This window comes from Pristiophorus japonicus, chromosome 9 (assembly GCF_044704955.1).
Source record: "Pristiophorus japonicus isolate sPriJap1 chromosome 9, sPriJap1.hap1, whole genome shotgun sequence".
Taxonomy (NCBI): domain Eukaryota; kingdom Metazoa; phylum Chordata; class Chondrichthyes; family Pristiophoridae; genus Pristiophorus; species Pristiophorus japonicus.
In genome coordinates, this window is record NC_091985.1 from 212,638,711 (window position 1) to 212,661,160 (window position 22,450).

General features: G+C 46.2%; 2 protein-coding genes across 5 annotated transcripts in view; one reads left to right on the forward strand and one right to left on the reverse strand.

Annotated features, from left to right (window-relative positions):
- The window catches only part of LOC139274112 (uncharacterized), a 438,299-nt gene that overhangs the window by 333,971 nt on the left and 81,878 nt on the right, over nucleotides 1-22,450 (forward strand). Inside the window, 3 exon segments of the mRNA XM_070891155.1 lie at nucleotides 5,997-6,389; nucleotides 6,467-6,678; nucleotides 6,717-6,886. Coding sequence (XP_070747256.1) covers nucleotides 5,997-6,389; nucleotides 6,467-6,678; nucleotides 6,717-6,886 — 775 coding nt within the window.
- LOC139273633 (zinc finger protein 79-like) overlaps nucleotides 1-22,450 on the reverse strand; it is a 37,988-nt gene that overhangs the window by 11,161 nt on the left and 4,377 nt on the right. For 2 of the 4 annotated variants that reach the window (XR_011595263.1, XM_070890622.1), the window contains exons 2-3: nucleotides 21,434-21,524; nucleotides 19,570-19,653 (exon numbers count right to left, since the gene is read on the reverse strand). The gene's annotated coding sequence lies outside the window, so the exon portion shown is untranslated. Of the gene's footprint in view, nucleotides 1-4,078; nucleotides 4,095-19,569; nucleotides 19,654-21,433; nucleotides 21,525-22,450 lie in introns of those variants that run through there. The other 2 variants (XM_070890623.1, XM_070890624.1) reach the window with 2 other exon arrangements.

Genomic DNA, 22,450 nt, shown 5'->3' on the forward strand with positions numbered 1-22,450 from the left:
CAATTCCAGCTTCTATGGAATATTCTTTCCTCTCTTGTTCCCACAAATGTGTGATCCAATCAAACTAAGAGAAGCCAAAATAAGCAACAAAAGCAAAGGGCACCTTCCCAACTGAACCAGAATGTTGTTTCCAGTGTGTATGAGACACTCTATACCCTGAGGTGCCACCGTCGCGGAAGGCATCAAGGAACCAGTGCACACCACATGCTCCCTCTCCAGGGCCATCCAGGCATCGACAAGGCAAAAGACCACAAGAATTAGGTGCAGGAATAGGCCATACGGCCCCTCGAGCCTGCTCCACCATTCAACATCATGGTTGATCTTCAAACTCAGCTCCACCTTCCTGCCCTATCTCCATATCCCTTGATACCCCAGAGTCCAACAATCTATCTATCTCAGTCTTGAATATACTCAATACCTCAGCACCCACAGTCCTTTGGGGTGGAGAATTTCAAAGATTTACAACCCTCTGAGTGAACAAATTCCTCCTCATCTCAGTCTTATATGGCCAACCCCTTTATCCTGAGACTGTGGGCCCTATTCCTAGATTCTCCAGCCAGGGGAAACAACCTCTCAGCATCTACCCTGTCAATGCCCCTCAGAATTTTACATCTTTCAATGAGATCCCCTCTTATTCTTCTAAACTCCAGAGAGTATGGGCCCATTCTGCTCAATCTCTCCTATTAGGACAATACCCCCATCCCGGGAATCAATCTGGTGAACTTTCATTGCACTCCTCAGATAAGGACCCCAACACTGTGCACACTACTGCAGGTGTGGTCTCACCAAGGCCTTTTACAGTTGTAGCAAGACTTCTTTACTGTTGTACTCCAACCACCTTGCAATAAAGGCCAACATGCCTTCCGAATTGCTTGCTGTACCTGCATGCCAGCTCTCTGTGTTTCCTGTACAAGGACACCTAAATCTCTCTGAACACTGACATTTATTAGTTTTTCACTTTTTAAAAATATTCTGTTTTTCTATTCTTCCTACCAAAGTGAATAACCTCACATTTCCCCATATTATATTCCATCTGCCACCTTATTGCCCACTCACTGAATCTGTCCATATCCCTTTGCAGGCTATTTGCATCCTCCTCACAGCGTACTTTCCCACCTGGCTTTGTATCGTCAGCAAACTCGGATACATTGTACTTGATTCCTTCATCCAAGTCTTTAATATAGATTGTAAATAGCTGAGGCCAAAGCACTAGCACCCCACTAGTTACAGCCGGCCAGCCGGATAATAACCCGTTTATCCCTACTCTCTGGTTAACGGACGGAAAACAATCCTCTATCCATGCTAATATATTACCCCCAACTCCATGTGGCACATCAAATGCATTTTGGAAATCCTGCAATATTACATCCACTGGTTCCCCTTCATCCACCCTGCTAGTTACATTCTCAAAAAAGGTAATAAATTTGTTCAACACGATTTCCCTTCCATAAAATCATGTTAACTCTGCACAACCAGACCATGTTTTTCTAAATGCCCTGTTATCACTTCTGTAGAAATGGATTCCAGCATTTTCCCAATGACTGATGTCAGGCTAACTGGCCCATAGTTCCCCGTTTTCTCTCTCCCTCCTTTCTTGACCGTGGAAGTGAGGCAGGCAGCCAGAGTGACCCACCCCCGGGCCCCGCCCATCCTGGACCTACAAGTTGCTGTTTTAGCCAGGCCCAGGAGAAGAACCTCCGCCTTACCCACCCTCACTCCGCACCGGACGACCAAAGATTAGGAGCACAGAGCTAAAGTGTAACCAAGAGTTAAGGAGCAGCCCCTTCAGGTAACTATCGAGGGGCTGCAACTTCTCACACTGAATATATACATGGCCCATGGACTCCTCTAGGCCACAAACATCACAGACGGCCTGGGAGTAGGATGAAGCAGAAAAATAATGCGTATGACAGATGTCAGGTCGAGAATACATCTGAGAGATCTAACGGTTTATGTGCACAAATCATTGAAGGTGGCAGGACCGGTTATGAAAGCAGTTCAAAACGCTTCCGGGATCCTAGGCTTCATGAATAGAGGTATAGAGTACAAAAGCGTGGAAATTATGATCAACCTGTATAAAAGACTGGTTCGGCCTCAACTGGAGTAGTGTGTCCAATTCTGGGCACCACACTTTAGGAGCGATGTGAAGGCCTCAGAGAGGGTGCAGAAAAGATTTACGAGAATGATGCCAAGGATGAGGGACTTCAGTAATGTGGATAAACTAAGAAGCTGGGGTTGTTCTCCTTAGAGCAGAGCAGATTTAATAGAGGTGTTCAAAATCATGCGGGGTCTGGACACAGTAGATAGAGAGAAACTGTTTCCATTGGTGGAAGGGTCAAGAACCAGAGCAAGTGGTCAGGATCCGGATTGCACGGCCTGAAGGGGTGGTGGAGGCCAAGTCAAAAGGGAGTTGGATAAGTACCTGAAGGAGGGAAATCTGTAGGTCTAGGGGGCAAAGGCAAGTGAGTGGGACTAGCTGAGGTGCTCTTGCAGAAAGCCGGCAACGGTTTGATGGGCTGAATGTCCTTCTGTGCTGTAACCATTCTATGATTCTAACGACACCTAGCTCTACCTCACCACCACTTCTCTTGACCCCTCCACAGTCTCTAATTTGTCAGACTGCTTGTACGACATTCAGTACCAGGTGAGCAGAAATTTCCCCGTCACAAACTCCGGTCTCTAGCCACCAACTCCATCCCTCCCTCTAGCATCTGTCTGAGGCTGAACCAGACTGTTCGCAAACTTGGTGTCATATTTGACCCTGAAATGGGCTTCCGAGCACATATCTGCACCTTAACTAAAATCGGCTATTTCCACCCCCATAACATTGCTCGTCTCCGCCCTTGCCTCAGCTCATCTGCTGCAGAAGCCCTCAAGCAGGCCTTTGTTATCTCGAGACTTGACTACTCCAACAAACTCCTGGCTGGCCTCCCACAATCTACCCTACGTTATCCTGAGGTCATCCAAAACTCGGCAGCCCATGTCCTAATTCGCACCAAATCCCGTTCATCCATCACCCCTGTGCTTGCTGACCTACACTGGCTCCATTTTGCAACACCTCCATGGGCTCGCCCCTCCCTATCTCTGTAATCTCCTTCAGCCTCATAAGCCCACATCTCCCCATTTATCTGATCTCCTCAAATTCTGCCCTCTTGAGGATCCCTAATTATAAAAACTTAAACCATCGGTGGTCCTGCCTTCTGCCTAGGCCCAAAACTCAAACTCCCTCACTCTGCAGGTAGGAGGTTTAGAGGGCAAATTTCTTCACCCAGAATTTGGTGGGAGTCTGGAACTCACTGCCTAAAAGGGTGGTCGAGACAGAAACCATCATAATAGTTGAAAAGAACTTGGATCTGCACTTGAAGTGCCGTAACCTACAGGGCTATGGACCAAGAGCTGGAAAGTGGGATTAGCCTGGATAGCGGTTTGTCGGCTGGCGCGGACGCGATGGGCCGAAATGGCCTCCTTCCATGCTGTAAATTTCTGTGATTCTATGATTCTAAATCTCTTCGCCTCGGTGACAAATTATTCTCTTTCACACTCCTGTGAAGTGCCTTTGGATATTTTATTACATTAAAGATGCAATATAAATAGAGGTTACTGTTGTGAGGTGATGAAGAGCCTGTTGCCCAGGTTACTGCTGTGAGGTGATGAAGAGCCTGTTGCCCAGGTTACCGTTGTGAGGTGATGAAGAGCCTGTTGCCCAGGTTACTGCTGTGAGGTGATGAAGACCCTGTTGCCCGGGTTACCGCTATGAGGTGATGAAGAGCCTGTTGCCCAGGTTACCGCTGTGAGGTGATGATGCGTCTGTTGCCCAGGTTGCTCCGTCTCGCGAGCACTGTGACCTCGAAGCCTCGCCCACTCATTGTTCCTGCCCAAGGTGGCCGCGCATGTGTCGTGACCCCACCTTGTGCAAGATGGCAGCCAGTGATCCCGCTGACCCGGGCCTGTCACCGCGGGGCAAACACGGGGCCTGCGGACTCTTATTCTAAGCCCGAGGCCTACTCCGGGTGTTTATTAAGCTCCCCGGCCCACCCGTGGGTCTACAACCTCCCCCGCGCCCACAATCTCCTACCACCTTCCCGAAGCGTCTCTTCGACCAACGTTCGCCTTCTGCAGCCACGCATGCTCAGTGAGGGAGATCCAGGCCCCGCCTCTCACTCACTCCAATTGGTTGGAGGACCAACCGCCCGCCCGGTCCTCCAGCCCCACCCCCGCTCTTCCTATTGGTCTGGAGCTGGTGTCAATCTCCCGGGCAGTGTGAGCTGAGCATGCGCAGAGTGAGCACTGGAGACACACGGACGCTGAGATGAGCTCAGGCTGGAGCCGGAGTCTGCACCGGGTGAGAATCAGCGGGGCGCAGGGGAGTCATCGATCGGCAAGTGGGCGGGGAGGCTTCATAAACAACTGGTGTAGGCCGCAAGCCCCGAGTAATAACCCAAAACTTCTGCGTTTGCAGCGATGGCTTTTTTCTCCCTGTAACAGGCCATGATTAACCACCATCTTTGTGCAGGAAGGCGGGAAAGTTCAGAGTGCAGCCCGCTCACTTCATGGCGTAACAGCGCACGGCAACAATGAGTGGGCGGGGCTCCAGTGCCCAGGACTAAAATCGTTGTCTCATTTATTTCATTCCCACTCTCCCCACACCGTATTTCTCACCATCTGTCCAGAAGGCGTTGGTAAGTGCCCAGCTTATGGTTTACATCCCACACAATTCTAACAGAAAAGCCCCAGAGCTGGGTCCCCTTGTATACTCCCAGGGTTAGACTCCCCATGTATAGTCCCAGGGTTAGAATCCCCATGTACAGTCCCAGGGTTAGAATCCCCATGTACAGTCCCAGGGTTAGAATCCCCATGTACAGTCCCAGGGTTCGAATCCCCATGTTCAGTCCCAGGGTTAGAAGTCCCATGTACAGTCCTCGGTTCGAATCCCCATGTTTAGTCCCAGGGTTAGAATGCCCATGTGCAGTCCCAGGTTTGGAATCCGGTGCACGGAAGTGGAAATTCAGCTTCGGGGTTACAAGATTCATCGGTCACAGGAGAGAAGAATAATTCACTGATAAGCCCTTTAAAATTTTTGTGGTCAGGTATTCAAATTCCCAGTAACTCTAATCCTGGGTTTAAAGGAGGGATGAGCTGTGTTTAAATCAAATAGTCTCTTTGGAGATTCTCAGAGAAGAATCTGGTCAGCTTGAAACTCTGAAAGTGAAATAGTTGGTTGTAAATTTCCAATTAGTTGTTTTTGACCAGGGAGGGGGAATTCTGTAACAAGGAACCGGGCACGATTTGAAAGGTTTTATCAAAGGGTTAGAGGGACTCTTACATTTGGGATCTTTATTTTGTCCACTTGAGTTAAGATAACAGACTTCCTCCTGTGAATATAGAGCTGGAGTATTAGGCCGTGATCTGTTTATATGTTCATCTTCTATTAAATACATTTGCTGAGCGAATTTAAATTTAAAACTTAGTTTGCAGGCGTGATGCTCTATTCGCACATCAAAGATGAGAGAGATGCTGTGAGGCACACGCTAAGTTCCTAGCTGAAAGTGATTAACAGTATATGTTTTGTGTTAAATGATCCCGGGCATGTGAAGGCACATTGTATAGAAACTAGAATTGTCTGTTCTGTATTTCTATCCTGTACTTAGTGATGACTTTTGTATACTCCTTTTACAGTGTTTTAGAAGGAGAGGATTTTTAGATGGGAAACTCAAACCAAACATCATATCAAGATCTGACAGAGTCACTCAATTCATCAGGACCTGAATATTATCGGCCTTTGAATGTGGAAGGAGAAATGTTTGTTTGTTCTGTCTGTGGAAAAGGATTTCAACAAACATCAGTGTGACTGGAAAAGCACTGAGACACACACACCCGAGTGAGAGTGTTCCAGTGCACTGACTGCAGAAAGGGCTTTAACCAGTTACACAGCCTGAAAAAACATCGCACCATTGACAACGAGGAGAAACCGTACACGTATTGTGTTTGCGAACGAGGTTGGAGAGACAAAAGGACACCCGCACCACGGAGAAAGCGTGGAAATGTGGGGAATGTAGGAAGGGCTTCAATTACCAGAATGAGCTGGAGATTCATCGACGCAGTCACACCGGGGAGAGGCCGTTCACCTGCTCCGTGTGTGGGAAGGGATTCACTCATTCATCCGGCCTCCTGAATCACCAGCGAGCTCACACCGGGGAGAGGCCGTTCATTTGCTCAAAATGTGGGAAGGGATTTACTCAGTCATCCAACCTGCTGGCACACAACAAGCAAGTTCACACCGGGGAGAGGCTGTTCACTTGCTCAGAGTGTGGAAAGGGTTTCACTGATTCATCCAGCTTGCTGAAACATCAGCGAGCTCACACCGGGAAGAGATCATTCACCTTCTCCGTGTGAGAGAAGTGATTCAGTCGGTCATCCAACCTACTGGCGCATAAACGAGGAAAGCGTGGAAATGTGGGGAATGTAGGAAGGGCTTCAATTACCAGAATGAGCTGGAGATTCATCGACGCAGTCACACCGGGGAGAAGCCGGTCACCTGCTCCGTCTGTGGAAAGGGATTCACTGCGCTAGCCAGTCTCCAGAAACACCATTTAATTTACACTGTGGAGAGGCCGTTCACCCGTTCTGAGTGTGGAAAGGGATTGACTCTGTCCTCCACAAACTGCTGGCACACAACAAGTAAGTTCACACTGAGGACAGGCCGTTCACCTGCTCAGAATGTGGGAAGGGATTCGCTCTGTCATCCGTCCTCCTGAAACACCAGCGAGTTCACACTGGGGAAAGACCGTTTACTTGCTCCAAATGTGGGAAGGGATTCACTCGGTCATCCGACCTGCTGGTACACAACAAGCGAGTTCACACTGGGGAGAGGCCATTCTCTTGCTCAGTTTGTGGGAAGAGATTCATTGTGTCATCTGACCTCCTGAGACGCCAGCGAGTTCACAATTGACTGCAGGGGCTGGAATCTGCTGTTAAATCACATCTGTTACTGAACCATGTTCATTCTGGCAGTTGGAAGTTTGTTTCTGCCGAGGTTAATAACCCAATAACTGGGCTATAGTTTGATATTCTGTAAATGTCAAATAAATCAGCTTTCTTTTAAACACCGTGTGCCTTGTCCTTGATATCGCAAATGATAAGACGAGCTGATTGAGGACTTAAACATACAAAATAGGTGCAGTAGGCAATTTGGCCCTTCGAGCCTGCACCGCCATTCAATAAGATCATGACTGATCATTCCTTCACTATCCCTTTCCTACTTTCTCTCCATACCTCTTGATCCCCTTAACTGCAAAGGCCATATCTAACTCTCTCTTGAATATATCCAATGAACTGGCATCAACAACTCTCTGTGGCAGGGAATTCCACAGGTAACAACTCGCTGAGTGAAGAAGTTTCTCCTCATCTCAGTCCTAAATGGCCTACCCCTTATCCTAAGACTATGTCCCCTGGTTCTGGACTTCCCCAACATCGGGAACATTCTTACGCATCTATCTTGTCCAGTCCCGTCAGAATCTTATACGTTTCTATGAGATCCCCTCTCATCCTTCTATACTCCAGTGAATAAAGGCCCAATTGATCCAGTCTCTCCTCATATGACAGCCCAGCCATCCCTGGAATCAGTCTGGTGAACCTTCACTGCACTCCCTCACTAGCAAGAACGTTCTTCCTCAGACTAGACGACCAAAACTGAACACAATATTCTAGGTGAGGCCTCACTAAGGCCCTGTACAGCTGCATTAAGACCTCCCTGCTCCTATATTCAAATCCCCTAGCTATGAAGGCCAACATACCATTTGCCTTCTTTACTGCCTGTGGTACCTGCGTGCCCACTTTCAATGACTGATGAACCATGACACCTAGGTCTCGTTGCACCTCTCCTTTTCCTAGTCTGCCGCCATTCAGATAATATTCTGCTTTGGTGTTTTTGCCCCCAAAATGGATAACCTCACATTTATCCACATTATACTGCATCTGCCATGCATTTGCCCACTCACCTAACCTGTCCAAGTCACCCTGCAGCCTCTTAGCACCCACCTCACAGCTCACACCGCCACTCAGTTTAGTGTCATCCGCAAACTTTGAGATTACACTCAATTCCTTCATCTAAATCGTTAATGTACATTGTAAAGAGCCGGGGTGCCAGCAATGAGCCCTGCGGCACTCCACGAGTCACTGCCTGCCATTCTGAAAAGGACCCGTTTATCCCGACTCTCTGCTTCCTGTCTGCCAACCAGTTCCCTATCCACGTCAGTATATTACCCCCAATACCATGTGCTTTGATTTTGCACACCAATCTCTTGTGTGGGACCTTGTCAAAAGGCTTTTGAAAGTCCAAATACACCACAGCCACTGGTTCTCCCTTGTCCACTCTGCTAGTTACATCCTCAAAAAATTCCAGAAGATTTGTCAAGCATGATTTCCCTTTCATAAATCTATGTTGACTTGGTCCGATCCTGTCACTGCTTGCCAAATGTGCTGCTATTTCATCCTAAATAATTGATTCCAACATTTTCCCCACTACTGATGTCAGGCTAACCGGTCTATAATTATCCATTTTCTCTCTCCCTCCTTTTTTAAAAAGTGGTGTTACATTAGCTACCCTCCAGTCCATAGGAGCTGATCCAGAGTCAATAGACTGTTGGAAAATGATCACCAATGCATCCACTATTTCTAGGGCCACTTCCTTAAGTACTCTGGGATGCAGACTATTAGGCCCCGGGGATTTATCGGCCTTCAATCCCATCAATTTCCCTAACACAATTTCACGCCTAATAAGGATTTCCTTCAGACCCTCGGTCCCCGAGTATTTTCGGAAGATTATTTGTGTCTTCCTTCGTGAAGACAGAACCAAAGTATTTGTTCAATTGCTCTGCCATTTCTTGGTTCCCCATTATAAATCCACTTGAGTCTGACTGCAAGGGACCTAAGTTTGTCTTCACTAATCTTTTTCTCTTCACATATCTATAGAAGCTTTTACAGTCAGTTGTTATATTCCCTGCAAGCTTCCACTCATACTCTATTATCCCCCTCCTAATTAAACCCTCAGTCCTCCACTGTTGAATTCTAAATTTCTCCCAGTTTTCACGTTTGTTGCTTTTTCTAGCCAATTTATGTCTCTTCCTTGGCTTTAACACTATCCTTAATTTCCTTTGTTAGCCATGGTTGAGCCACCTTCCCAGTTTTATTTTTACTCCAGACAGTGATGAACAATTGCTGAAGTTCATCCATATGATCTTTAAATGTTTGCCACTGCTTATCCACCATCAACCCTTTGAGTATCCTTTGCCAGTCTATTCTTGCCAATTCACGCCTCATAACTTCAAAATTACCTTTCTTTAAGTTCAGGATCCTAGTTTCTGAATTAACTTTGTCACTCTCCATCTTAATAAGGAATTCTACCATATTATGGTCACTTTTCCCCAAGACTTAAGAACTGAGTGGAATACATCTTGGAACAGAGTTCCCACAAAATTTTTAAAAGATGAATCTACAAGATGTCCAAGTCTGACATTCGATTTCAACTTATGGGAAATATTCTGATAATTTATTACTGTCACAGGGTAAAGCAGCATCGTTACTTGAACATCACTTTAATCAAACTCAATGAGCAATCCGATCTCCAAAGTTAAACGTCTCCTTAAAGCTGACGGTGTCGGCAGTTCTGCAGCTCATTTCTCACTGTGTTCGTTCATTATTTATTCATTCATTCATTCTCGGGATGTGCGCGAGCCAGGTCGGCATTTATTGCCCATCCAGAATTGCTCCTTTAGAAGGTGGTGGTGAGCCGCTGCCTTCTTGAACTGTGTTGCAGTCTATGAATGAGGGTGATATCATAGAAACATACAAAATTCTGACAGGATTGGACAGGTTAGATGCAGGAAGAATGTTCCCGATGTTGGTGAAGTCCAGAACCATGGGTCACAGTCTAAGGATAAGGGGTAAGCCATTTAGGACCGAGATGGAGAAACTTCTTCACTCAGAGAATTGTGAACTTGTGGAATTCTCTACCACAGAAAGTTGTTGAGGCCAGTTCATTAGATATATTCAAAAGGGAGTTAGATGTGACCCTTATGGCTAAATGGATCAAGGGGTATGGAGAGAAAGCAGGAATGAGGTACTGAAGTTGCATGATCAGATTGAATGGTCATGCAAGCTCGAAGGGCTAAATGGCCTACTCCTGCACCTATTTTCTATGTTTCTGAGGTCAGGATGATGCGTGACATGAAAGGGAACCTGGAGGTGCTGGTCTTTCCATGCACCTGCTGTCCTTGTCCTTCTACACGGTGGAGATTATGGGTTTAGAAGGTGCAGTCGAAGAAGCCTTGGTGACTTCCTGCTCCAGAAGGTGCACACTACAGACATAGTGGTCCTCATCTTTTTAATCCAAGACAAGCAGCAGTCACCTGCTGAATACAGATATGTGTTGCATGTTGAGAAATGGTGCATACATCCCCAGTTGTGGCCTGGAATGATCCAGATGCATAGAATGAAAGTGCAGCTGTATAACCTTCACTTCAACTGACAAAGCAGTCCTCCTGATGTTTCTCGGTTGCAGGTCTGCTTTTACTAACTCACAGATCTCGGTTATCTTGCGGAAACACAGCCTTCTCAAACAGTCTGCAGCACTTAGGTGCAGGTATGAATGCCAATCTCGATAATACCCAACGTGATTAAGGCCTCCTGCCCATCATCCATGTCCTTTGAGGTTCCTCATGTGATGACATTGAATCAATCATCTTCCCCACCAGCACCATCATGCAGAAGGCTTGCACGAGATATGGCATTGTCAATATTGCCCCCATAATTAAATTGTACCTTTGCAAGAAGCAGGACAAGGAGTTAAAGCTTCTCTCCTCTCTCTCCCCAAGGTTAACACCCAAGTATGGACCACACCCTGGTCTGCACATGCTCAATAGGCTTCCTTAGAATGGGAAGCTAGGCTTTCATTGAGGACAGTCGGGGCAACAAAGTCTCATGCAATTCTTTCATTTAGATTTTTTTCAAAGTACCACCCCACTATCGACCTAACATCTCTTCACCGGGCTCGAGGGTCAGCCGGTATCGGGAGCAGTCGCCAGAGGTGCCAGGTATCGGGAGCAGTAGCCAGAGGTGCCAGGTATCGGGAGCAGTAGCCAGAGGTGCCAGGTATCGGGAGCAGTAGCCAGAGGTGCCAGGTATCGGGAGCAGAAGCCAGAGGTGCCAGGTATCGGGAGCAGTAGTAGTAGTGAGTAAAATCTAACAGTAATTAAGTACCAACATAGTTTATCTTTATCTATTTTTATTTTAATAATTTGCTGAGTGTGGGCCTCACCAAATGGCAGGATACCAGATCAGGCCCACCATAGAAAATTAGTTTGACATCTCTTGTTTTGAGGGAGCTTTATTCTGTATTTAACTCGTGCTGTACCTGCCCTGTGATCTTCCAAAACTCCCTAGATTCTCGATCGGTCCCAGCAGATGGGAAGGTAGCAAATATAACCCCGCTATTCAAGAAAGGAGGGAGAGATAAAACAGGGAACTGCACGTCAGTTAGCCTGATGTCCGTTGGCGGGAAAATGCTGGAATTCATTAATGAGGAAGTGGTAACGTCACACTTAGAAAATCAATATGATTAGGCAGAGTCAACATGGTTTTTGAAAGGGGAAATCGTGTTTTAGAAATTTTTAGAGTCTTTTGAGGATGTAACTATCAGGATAGATAAAAGGGAACCAGTGATGTTGTATATTTGGATTTCCAAAGGACATTCGATAAGGTGCCACATAAAAGATTGCTACACAAGACAAGGGCTCATTGGGTTGAGGGTAATATATTAGCATGGATTGATGATTGGTTAACAGTCAGAAAACAGAGAGTAGGGATAAACGGGCCATTTTCCAGTTGGCAGGCTGTAACTAGGGGAGTGCCCCAAGAATCAATGCTTGGGTCTCAGCTATTTATGATTGATATTAATTACTTAGATGAAGGGACTGAGCGCAATGTATCCAAGTTTGCTGATGATACAAAGCTAGGTAGTAAAGTACGCTGTGAGGAGGACACAAAGAGTATGCAAAGGAATACCAACTGGTTAAGAGAGTGGGCAATAAAGTGACAGATGGAGCATAATGTGGGGAAATGTGAGGTTATTCATCTTAGTAGGAAGGACAGAAAAACAGAATATTTTTAAATTGTGAGAAAATGTTAAATGTTGGTGTTCAGAGAGGCTTGGGTATCCTCGTACAGGAAACACAAAGTTAGCATGTAGGTACATTACAGGAAAGATGTGATTGCACTGGAAAGGGTGTAGCGAAGATTTACAAGAATGTTGCCTACGCTGAAGAATTTTAGCTATGAGGAAAGATTGGAGATGCTGGGTCTCTTTTCTTTGGAACAGATGAGGCTGAGGGGAGACCTGATTGCGGTATATAAAATTATGAGGGGCCTGGATAAAGTGGATAGGAAGGATCTGTTTCCCTTGGCAGGAGGATCAACAATCAGGGAGCATAGATTTAAAGTAATTGGGGGGTGGTTTAGAAAAGATATGAGGGGAAATTTCCTCACCCAGAGGGTGGTGGGGGTCTGGAACTCACTGCCTGAAAGGGTGGTAGAGGCAAAAACCCTCACCACATTTAACAAAATACTTGGAAGTGCACTTGGTGTTATAACCTACAGGGCTACGGACCAAGAACTGGAAAGTGGGATTAGGCTGGATAGCTCCTGGTCAGCTGGCGCAGACACGATGGGCTGAAATGGCCTACTTCCATGCTGTAAGTTTCTATGATTCTAGGTACAGCAAGCAATTAGGAAGGTGAATGACATGTTGTCCATTATTGCAAGGGGGTTGGAGTACAAGAGTAAGGAAGTCTTACTACAATTGTACAAGGCTTTGGTGAGATCACACCTGGAGTGCTGTGCACAGTTTTGGTCTCCTTATCTGAGAAAGGACATACATGCCTTAGAGGTGGTCCAACGAAGATTCACTAGATCGATCCTTGGGATGAGAGGGTTGCTCTATGAGGAGAGATTGAGTAGATTGTGCCTATACTCTCTGGACTTTAGAAGAATGAGAGGAGATCTCATTGAAAAATATAAGATTCTGAGCAGGATTGACAGGGTAGATGCTGAGAGGTTGCTTTCCCTGGCTGGAGAGTCTAGCAATAGGGGGCATAGTCTCAGGATAAGGGGTGGGCCATTTCAGACCGAGATGAGGAGGAATTCTTTCACTGAGGATTGTAAATCATTAGAATTCTCTACCCAAAAGGACTGTGGATGCTGAGTCATTGAATATATGCAAGGCTGAGATAGATAGATTTATGGACTCTCGGGGAATCACGGGATATGAAGAGCAGGCGGGAAGGTGAAGTTGAGGTCGAGGATTAGCCATGATCTTAGGCTCAAAGTGCTATATGGCCTACTCCTGCTTGTAATTCTTATGTTCTTAAAATGTTTCCAGATACTGTAGGGTCTGTAACCAGAGGACACAGATTTAACTAGCAAAAGAATCAGAGGCGAAATGAGGAAATAAATACGCAATGAGCTGTTATGATCTGGAATACACGGCCTGAAAGGGGGCCGGGAGCAGATTCAGTAATACATTTCAAAAGGGATTTGGGTAAATACTTGGATAGGGAAAAATGCAGGGATATTGGGAAAGAGCAAGGGAAGTGGGACTAGTTGGGATATTGGGAAAGAGCAGGGGGCGTGGGACTAGTTGGGATATTGGGAAAGAGCAGGAGGAGTGGGACTAGTTGGGATATTGGGAAAGAGCAGGGGGAGTGGGACTAGTTGTGATATTGGGAAAGAGCAGGGGGAGTGGGACTAATTGGTTTGCTCTTTCAAATGAGTGCCGGCACAGGCACCAGTGGGCTGGATGTACACGTTCTGTGTTGTTATCATTTAGATTCTATAAGTAGTATACTACTAGTATAGTATTAGGAAGTCCCTTGTGTCAAGGATGACCCACTTCCACACCAAAAAGGGATGAGTTTACAGATGTTTCAATGAGGGACCTGACATTCTAGGTCCCGAGCTACATATTGAAGGGTGGAAGATGCCTGTGTGGGGATTTTTTTAACGTGTGGTGGCCGTTGCACACCAGCTACCACACGGGCTTGACAGAGCCAGGTCTTGGTCCAGTGGCAAGGGTTAACCAAGACGACTGGAGACCAAGCTCTGCTGCGTCGAGAGGCAGTTGGAGAGGCGGGAGCTCGGAGCAGCGCGAGTCTGGGGATTTCAGGAGGCCTGTAAAGGCCCAGCGGCTGCGTCGAGAGGCAGTTGGAGAGGCGGGAGCTCGGAGCAGCGTGAGTTCGGGGATTTCGGGACACCTGTAAAGGCCCAGCCGCTGCGTCGAGAGGCAGGAGTTCGGAGCAGCGCGAGTTCGGGGATTTCGGGAGGCCTATAAAGGCCCAGCCACTGCGTCGAGAGGCAGTTGGAGAGGCGGGAGCTTGGAGCAGCGCGAGTCCGGGGATTTCGAGAGGCCTATAAAGGCCCAGTGGCTGCGTCGAGAGGCAGGAGCTTGGTGCAGCGCGAGTCCGGGGACTTCGGGAGTCCTATAAAGATCGTATTGCGGCACTGGAGCTGCGGGTGGATTCACTCTGGAGCATGCACAATACTGAGAATGACATGAATAGCACATTTAGTGAGTTGGTCTTACCGCATGAAAAGGATACACAGTCAGAGGGCACAGGAGGGCAGGAAAAAGAGTGGGAGAGCTATAGTGATAGGGGATTCAATTGTAAGGGGAATAGATAGACGTTTCTGCGGCCGCAACCGAGACTCCAGGATGGTATGTTGCCTCCCTGGTGCAAGGGTCAAGGATGTCTCGGAGCGGGTGCTGGGCATTCTGAAAAGGGAGGGTGAACGATAGAAGTAAAGAAAGGGATGAGATCCTACAAGATGAATTTAGGGAGCTAGGAGCTAAATTAAAAAGTAGGACTTCAAAAGTAGTAATCTCAGGATTGCGACTAGTGCCAGGTGCTAGTCAGAGTAGGAATCGCAGGATAGCTCAGATGAATACGTGGCTTGAGGAGTGGTGCAGCAGGGAGGGATTCAAATTCCTGGGACATTGGAACCGGTTCTGGGGGAGGTGGAACATGTACAAATCGGATGGTCTGCAGGACCGGAACCAATGTCCGAGGGGGAGTGTTTGCTAGTGCTGTTGGGGAGGAGTTAAACTAATATGGCAGGGGGTTGGGAACCTATGGAGACAGAGGGAAGTAGAATGGGGACAGAAGCAAAAGATAGAAAGGGGAAAAGTAAAAGTGGAGGGTAGAGAAACCCAAGGCAAAAAGCAAAAAGGGCCACATTACAGCAAAATTCTAAAAGGGGCAAAGTGTGTCAGAAAGACAAGCCTGAAGGCTCTGTGCCTCAATGAGAGGAGCATTCGGAATAAGGTGGACGAATTAACTGCGCAGATAGCAGTTAAAGGGTATGATGTAATTGGCATCACGGAGACATGGCTCCAGGGTGACCAAGGCTGGGAACTCAACATCCAGGGGTATTCGACATTTAGGAAGGATAGACAGAAAGGAAAAGGAGGCGGGGTGGCATTGCTGATTAAAGAGGAAATTAATGCTATAGTAAGAAAGGACATTAACTTGGATGATGTGGAATCGGTATGGATGGAGCTACGGAATACCAAAGGGCAGAAAACACTAGTGGGAGTTGTGTACAGACCACCAAGCAGTAGTAGTAAGGTTGGGACAGCATCAAACAAGAAATAAGGGATGCATCCAATAAAGATACAGCAGTTATCATGGGTGACTTTAATCGACATATTGATTGGGCTAACCAAAGTAGTAGCAATGCGGTGGAGGAGGATTTCCTGGAATGTATCAGGGATGGTTTTCTAGACAAATTAGATTTCCAAAAGGCATTCGATAAGGTGCCACACTGCAGAAGATAAAGGTACGCGGAGTCAGAGGAAATGTATTAGCATGGATAGAGAATTGGCTGGCTAACAGAAAGCAGAGAGTCGGGATAAATGGGTCTTTTTCAGGTTGGAAATCGGTGGTTAGTGGTGTGCCACAGGGATCGGTGCTGGGACCACAACTGTTTACAATATACATAGATGACCTGGAAGAGGGGACAGAGTGTAGTATAACAAAATTTGCAGATGACACAAAGATTAGTGGGAAAGCAGGTTGTGTAGAGAACACAGAGAGGCTGCAAAGAGATTTAGATAGGTTAAGCGAATGGGCTAAGGTTTGGCAGATGGAATACAATGTCGGAAAGTGTGAGGGGATCATCCACCTTGGAAAAAAAAAAACAGTAAAAGGGAATATTATTTGAATGGGGAGAAATTACAACATGCTGCGGTGCAGAGGGACCTGGGGGTCCTTGTGCATGAAACTCTTTTGAGTCCCAAAAAGTTAGTTTGCAGGTGCAACAGGTAATCAGGAAGGCGAATGGAATGTTGGCCTTCATTGCGAGAGGGATGGAGTACAAACGCAGGGACGTCCTGCTGCAACTGTACAGGGTATTAGTGAGGCCGCACCTTGAGTACTGCGTGCAGTTTTGGTCACCTTACTTAAGGAAGGATATACTAGCTTTGGAGGGGGTACAGAGACGATTCACTCGGCTGATTCCGGAGATGAGGGGGTTACCATATGATGATAGATTGAGTAGACTGGGTCTTTACTCGCTGGAGTTCAGAAGGATGAGGGGTGATCTTATCGAAACATTTAAAATAATGAAAGAGATAGACAAGATCGAGGCAGAGAGGTTGTTTCCACTGGTCTGGGAGACTAGAACTAGGGGGCACAGCCTCAAAATACGGGGGAGCCAATTTAAAACCGAGTTGAGAAGGAATTTCTTCTCCCAGAGGGTTGTGAATCTGTGAAATTCTCTGCCCAAGGAAGCAGTTGAGGCTAGCTCATAGAATGTATTCAAATCACAGATAGATAGATTTTTAACCAATAAAGGAATTAAGGGTTAAGGGGAGCGGGCGAGTAAGTGGAGCTGAGTCCACGGCCAGATCAGCCATGATCTTGTTGAATGGCGGAGCAGGCTCGAGGGGCTAGATGGCCTACTCCTGTTCTTATGTTCTTATGTTCTTATGTTCTTATGTTCTTATGTTCTTATGTTCTTATGTTCTTATGTTCTTATGAATCCCACAGTCACTTGGAGCAGTACAATAATGTGTTGTTTCAAAGTCCAATCATATCGCACTGAAAGGCAGATCCAATTTCACTCCCTTACTCACACACATGAACAGATAGACGCTGACAGTGTCAATCCACACTGATGTCTGTACACTGACTCTCAAACCCAACAGCTAACATACAAGAGCAGAGAAACGGAGGTAGTGGACTGAACCAATCCTCCTCCTGAGACAGTCATCGGTAATCGCAAACTATCATCCGCATATAGCAGGTGGAGAAGGAACCTAATGACTCCGCGTACCTTTATCTTCTGCAGTAACCTTTTGTGTGGCACCTTATCGAATGCCTTTTGGAAATCTAAATACATCACATCCATCGGTACACCTCTATCCATCATGCTCGTTATATCCTCAAAGAATTCCAGTAATTTAGTTAAACATGATTTCCCCTTCATGAATCCATGCTGCGTCTGCTTGATTGCACTATTCGTATCTGGATGTCCCGCTATTTCTTCCTTAATGATAGCTTCAAGCATTTTCCCCATACTCTCTTTTGTCCACCCCCTTTTTTTAAACAGAGGCGTTACATTAGCTGCTGGTACCTCCCCAGAGTCCAGAGAATTTTGGTAGATTAAAACGAATGCATCTGCTATAACTTCCGCCATCTCTTCTAATACCCTGGGATGCATTTCATCAGGACCAGGGGACTTGTCTACCTTGAGTCCCATTAGCCTGTCCAGCACTACCCCCATAGTGATAGTGATTATCTCAAGGTCCTCCCTTCCCACATTCCCGTGATCAGCAATTTTTGGCATGGTTTTTGTGGCTTCCTGTGAAGACCGAAGCAAAATAATTGTTTAAGGTTTCAGCCATTTCCACATTTGCCATTATTAAATCCCCCTTCTCATCTTCTAAGGGACCAACATTTACTTTAGTCACTCTTTTCCGTTTTATACATCGGTAAAAGCTTTTACTATCTTTTTATGTTTTGCGCAAGTTTACTTCCGTAATCTATCTTTCCTTTCTTTATTGCTTGCTTAGTCATTCTTTGCTGTCGTTTAAAATTTTCCCAATCTTCTAGTTTCCCACTAACCTTGACCACCTTATATGCATTGGTTTTTAATTTGATACTCTCCTTTATTTCCTTGGTTATCCACGGCTGGTTATCCCTTCTCCTACCGCCCTTCTTTTTCACTGGACTATATTTTTGTTGAGCACTATGAAAGTGCTCCTTAAAAGTCCTCCACTGTTCCTCAATTGTGCCCCCATTAAGTCTGTGTTTCCAGTCTACTTTAGCCAACTCTGCCCTCATCCCACTGTAGTCCCCTTTGTTTAAGCATAGTACGCTCATTTGAGACACTACTTCCTCACCCTCAATATGTATTATAAATTCAACTGTACTGTGATCACTCAGAGGATCTTTTACTTGGAGTTCGTTTATTATTCTTGTCTCATTACACAGGACCAGATCCAAGATAGCTTGCTCCCTTGTAGGTTCTATAACATACTGTTCTAAGAAACAATCCTGTATGCATTCTATGAATTCCTCCTCAAGGCTACCCTGTGCGATTTGATTTGACCAATCGATATGCAAGTTAAAATCCCGCATGATTACTGCCGTTCCTTTTTCACATGCCTCCATTATTCTCTTGATTATTGCTCGCCCCATCGTGAAGTTATTATTTGGGGGCCTATAAACTACGCCCACCAGTGACTTTTTCCCCTTACTATCTCTAATCTCCACCCACAATGATTCAACATTTTCTTCATTAGAGCCAATATCGTCTCTCACAACTGCCCTGATATCATCCTTTATTAACAGAGCTACCCCACATTCTTTCCATTCTTGTCTATCTTTCCGAATTGTCAGATACCCCTGTATGTTTAATTCCCAGTCTTCGCCACCCTGCAACCACGTTTCTGTAATGGCCACCAAATCATACCCATTTGCAATGATTTGTGCCGTCAATTCATTTACTTTATTTCGAATGCTGCGTGCGTTTAGGTAGTGTTTTAATACTAGTTTTTAAATCATGATTTTTAGTTTTGACCTCTCCTGCACTCACTTTATATTCATACATATTGTCCCTTCCTATCACCTTGTGGTTTACACTTACCCCAGTGCTACTCTGCTCTGTTGCCTCCTGCCTTTTGCATTCTTTCTCAGGGTCCTGTCCATCTGAGCTCTCACCCACTCCAACGAGCTCAGGGCCCTCTCTGGGTTCCGAATACTCCTTGCATTGAGGCACCGAGCTTTCATGCTCGCCTTTTTATTACACTTTGACCCTTTAAAGTTTTGCTGTACAGTGGCCCTTTTTGTTTTTTCCCTGGGTTTCTCTGCCCTCCATTTTTACTCATCTCCTTTCTGTCTTTCATAATATAACTCTGGAAATTTGGATGACTGTGGGACTGACAGCTTCTGCTGCCTGTGACAATATGATTGAGGTCAGTTCTGTATCTCTGCGCTCTGTGAGTGATAATGTACTTACTGTGTGTGAGGAGGAGCTGCCTGCACTGGTCCTTGTGTTCCAGGTTGAGAAAAGATCACATTTATTCTGGCTTGAAGTATTTTGCTCGGAGAATAATAATAGGAGAACACTTATAGTTATGATATGGACAGCCAATGGAGAGAATATAAAAATAAATTTATAATTAATGTGTTTGATTATAATAAAGTAAAGTATCTAGAGAGAGGAATCTGCAATAGAAACAGTGTCACTGTCTGATCTCACTGCAGTACAGCGACACTCAGATTCACCACACCAGATGTGTATGACGATTCTATAGTAAGTTATCAGCCCAAACCCAGCACTGGTCCATGAATGGGAGCACCCGATTGGCACAGTCCAGGTTTATATCTCCCACTTCCATGGGATTACCTGTAAAATTCTGAATTGCTTCCTGGAATATAACCACAGGTACCTGGGCTGTAAAACAATTGTTTTGTTTATTGAAACAGAGTTAAGGGGCTGTGTCATTAACAGAATGTGACAGTGACCATATTCTGACGTTTCTGAGGGAGCTACAATGTATCTCTCGATCACCAGCAACATGGCTCTGAAGAATTCAAAGCACCGAAACAAAATAACCCATTTTTGAAATGTCACCCATCACATTCCTCTTCTGGTGCCTGCAATAGATGTACTTTGTGACACTCCTCACATCCTCACTGTCAGGCTGTGTTTCCACTGTTCAATGTCCAAGAACAACAGACACGGTGAGATTGGAACTGAATCAGGAACATTCATTATTGATTTGGGGAAAGAAAGCAGCAATGATTTGAAAGAGCGAGGTGATTTACTTTCTTTGTTACCTTACACTGAACACACACAGCCCGAGAATGGGCACCCCCTTCCCCCACTCACTCCATGTTCTGGAACTAGTTCCTGCTCCACTCCACCTCTTACAAACAGCCCCCGACTGCCGCTGAACTTACCCCGACTCAAAGCCCATCTGTGGGCACAGTCCCAATGCGATGAGCTGCTGTAAGGAGGCTGCTGATTGCTCCCTTACTCGGGCTATCTCCTCAACCTGATGAGTTAAACGATCATCAGCCGAGCACAGAGGAAACGGTAGCCATTGACAGAGCTGGGGGAGCTCGCCTGGGCCCTTCCCGTTGGTTTAAACACTGTTTGGGGAGGGGAGGAGCAGCATGTATTTAGCGCATGCTCAGATCATCTTTTTGTCACAAATTAAATTAGCAAAAATGGGCTTGTTTCACAAGTTGCTTTTATCACTAATTAAATGGGCCACATTGAGAGCATGTTAGTTATCATCCGAATTACTGAAAAAACGATTGTGTGAGACTGACACTGGAGTAAGAGTGCCAAAACTATTTACTCATTCCGTCAGTCTCTGGTGTGTGTTTCCCTGTCAGTTTCCAATAGGCGAGTATGGGTTTGATTTGCATATTATTGCTCAGATACGTGGGTGTGGGTTTCATACTGTACCTGTCAGTTTCTGTTACATCAGAACTGGAGGAGGCCATTCAGCCCCTCGAGTCTGTTACACAGGAATAGAAGTGGCTATTCAGCCCCTAGAACCTGTTACATAAGAACTAAAGGAGGCCATTGAACCCATTCTAGCCCGATACATAGGTACAGGGGGAGGTCATTCTGCCCCTAGAGCTTGTTACATATGAACAGGAGGCGGCCATTAAGACCCTCGTGTTTATTACATTAGGAACACGAGAAGGTTACTCAGTATCTCCAATCTGTTACACTAGGAACAGGAGGTGGTCATCAGCCCCCTCAGGCCTGTTATACAGGAATAGGAGGAAGCCATTCAGCACCACAAACATATTTAATTCGGATAACCTGTCTTTGATTCCGCACACTGTGATCGGTACCGTACCTACTGTGTGTGAGAAGGAGCTGGTTACACTGTTCCTTGTGTCTCAGGTGGTGGAAACTTCACATTTGTTCCAGTTCCTTCAATTCCTTGCCTGTAGGAAGAAAAGGTATCTCTGATCATTCAATAGGAGAGGTCAAAAAGACTAACGTGATGAATGTAATCGTTCAATTAGTAATCATTATGAACATTCGCAAATGGAAGCCAGCGATACAAACAGTGTCAGTGTCTGACTCCACTGCAGCACTCAGCTTCTGCACACCGAGTGTGTTGGGCAGATTTACAGCAATTTACTGACATCCAGACACAACCCAACCCCTGCCCTGCCCTGCTTCAGGAATGGGACTACCCGATGGAGCACGGACTTTTACACAACTCAGATTGCTACTCCCCTCTCCCAGGGCACTAACCGTTCAACCAAAAACAAAGAGCCGCTGTTTAAAACGTGTCCTTCACATTTCTCACCCGGTGCCTGCAATAGATGCTCCTTGTATAAATCCTCAGTGTCCGGCTCTGCTTCCACTGCTCACTGTCCAATCATCATCATCATAGGCAGTCCCTCGGAATCGAGGAAGACTTGCTTCCACTCCTGAAGTGAGTTGTTTGGTTGCTGAACAGTCCAATACGAGAGCCAGAGTCCCTGTCACAGATAGTCGTTGAGGGAAGTGGGGTGGGGGGAGGGGGGTGCGTGGGACTGGTTTGCCGCACGCTCTTTCCGCTGCCTGCGCTTGATTTCTGAAGGCTCTTGGCGATGAGGTGCTCAGCGCACTCCCGGATGCACTTCCTCCACTTAGGGCGGTCTTGGGCCAGGGCCTCCCGGGTGTCAGTGGGAATGTCGCACTTTATCAGGGAGGCTTTGAGGGTGTCCTTGTAATGATTCCGCTGCCCACCTTTGGTTCGTTTGCCATGAAGGAGTTCAGAGTAGAGCACTTGCTTTGGGAGTCTTGGACAACAAACATGGTGACACTGGAACTAAAGCAGGAACATTCACTTCTGGTTTGCAGCAATGATTGTAAATAG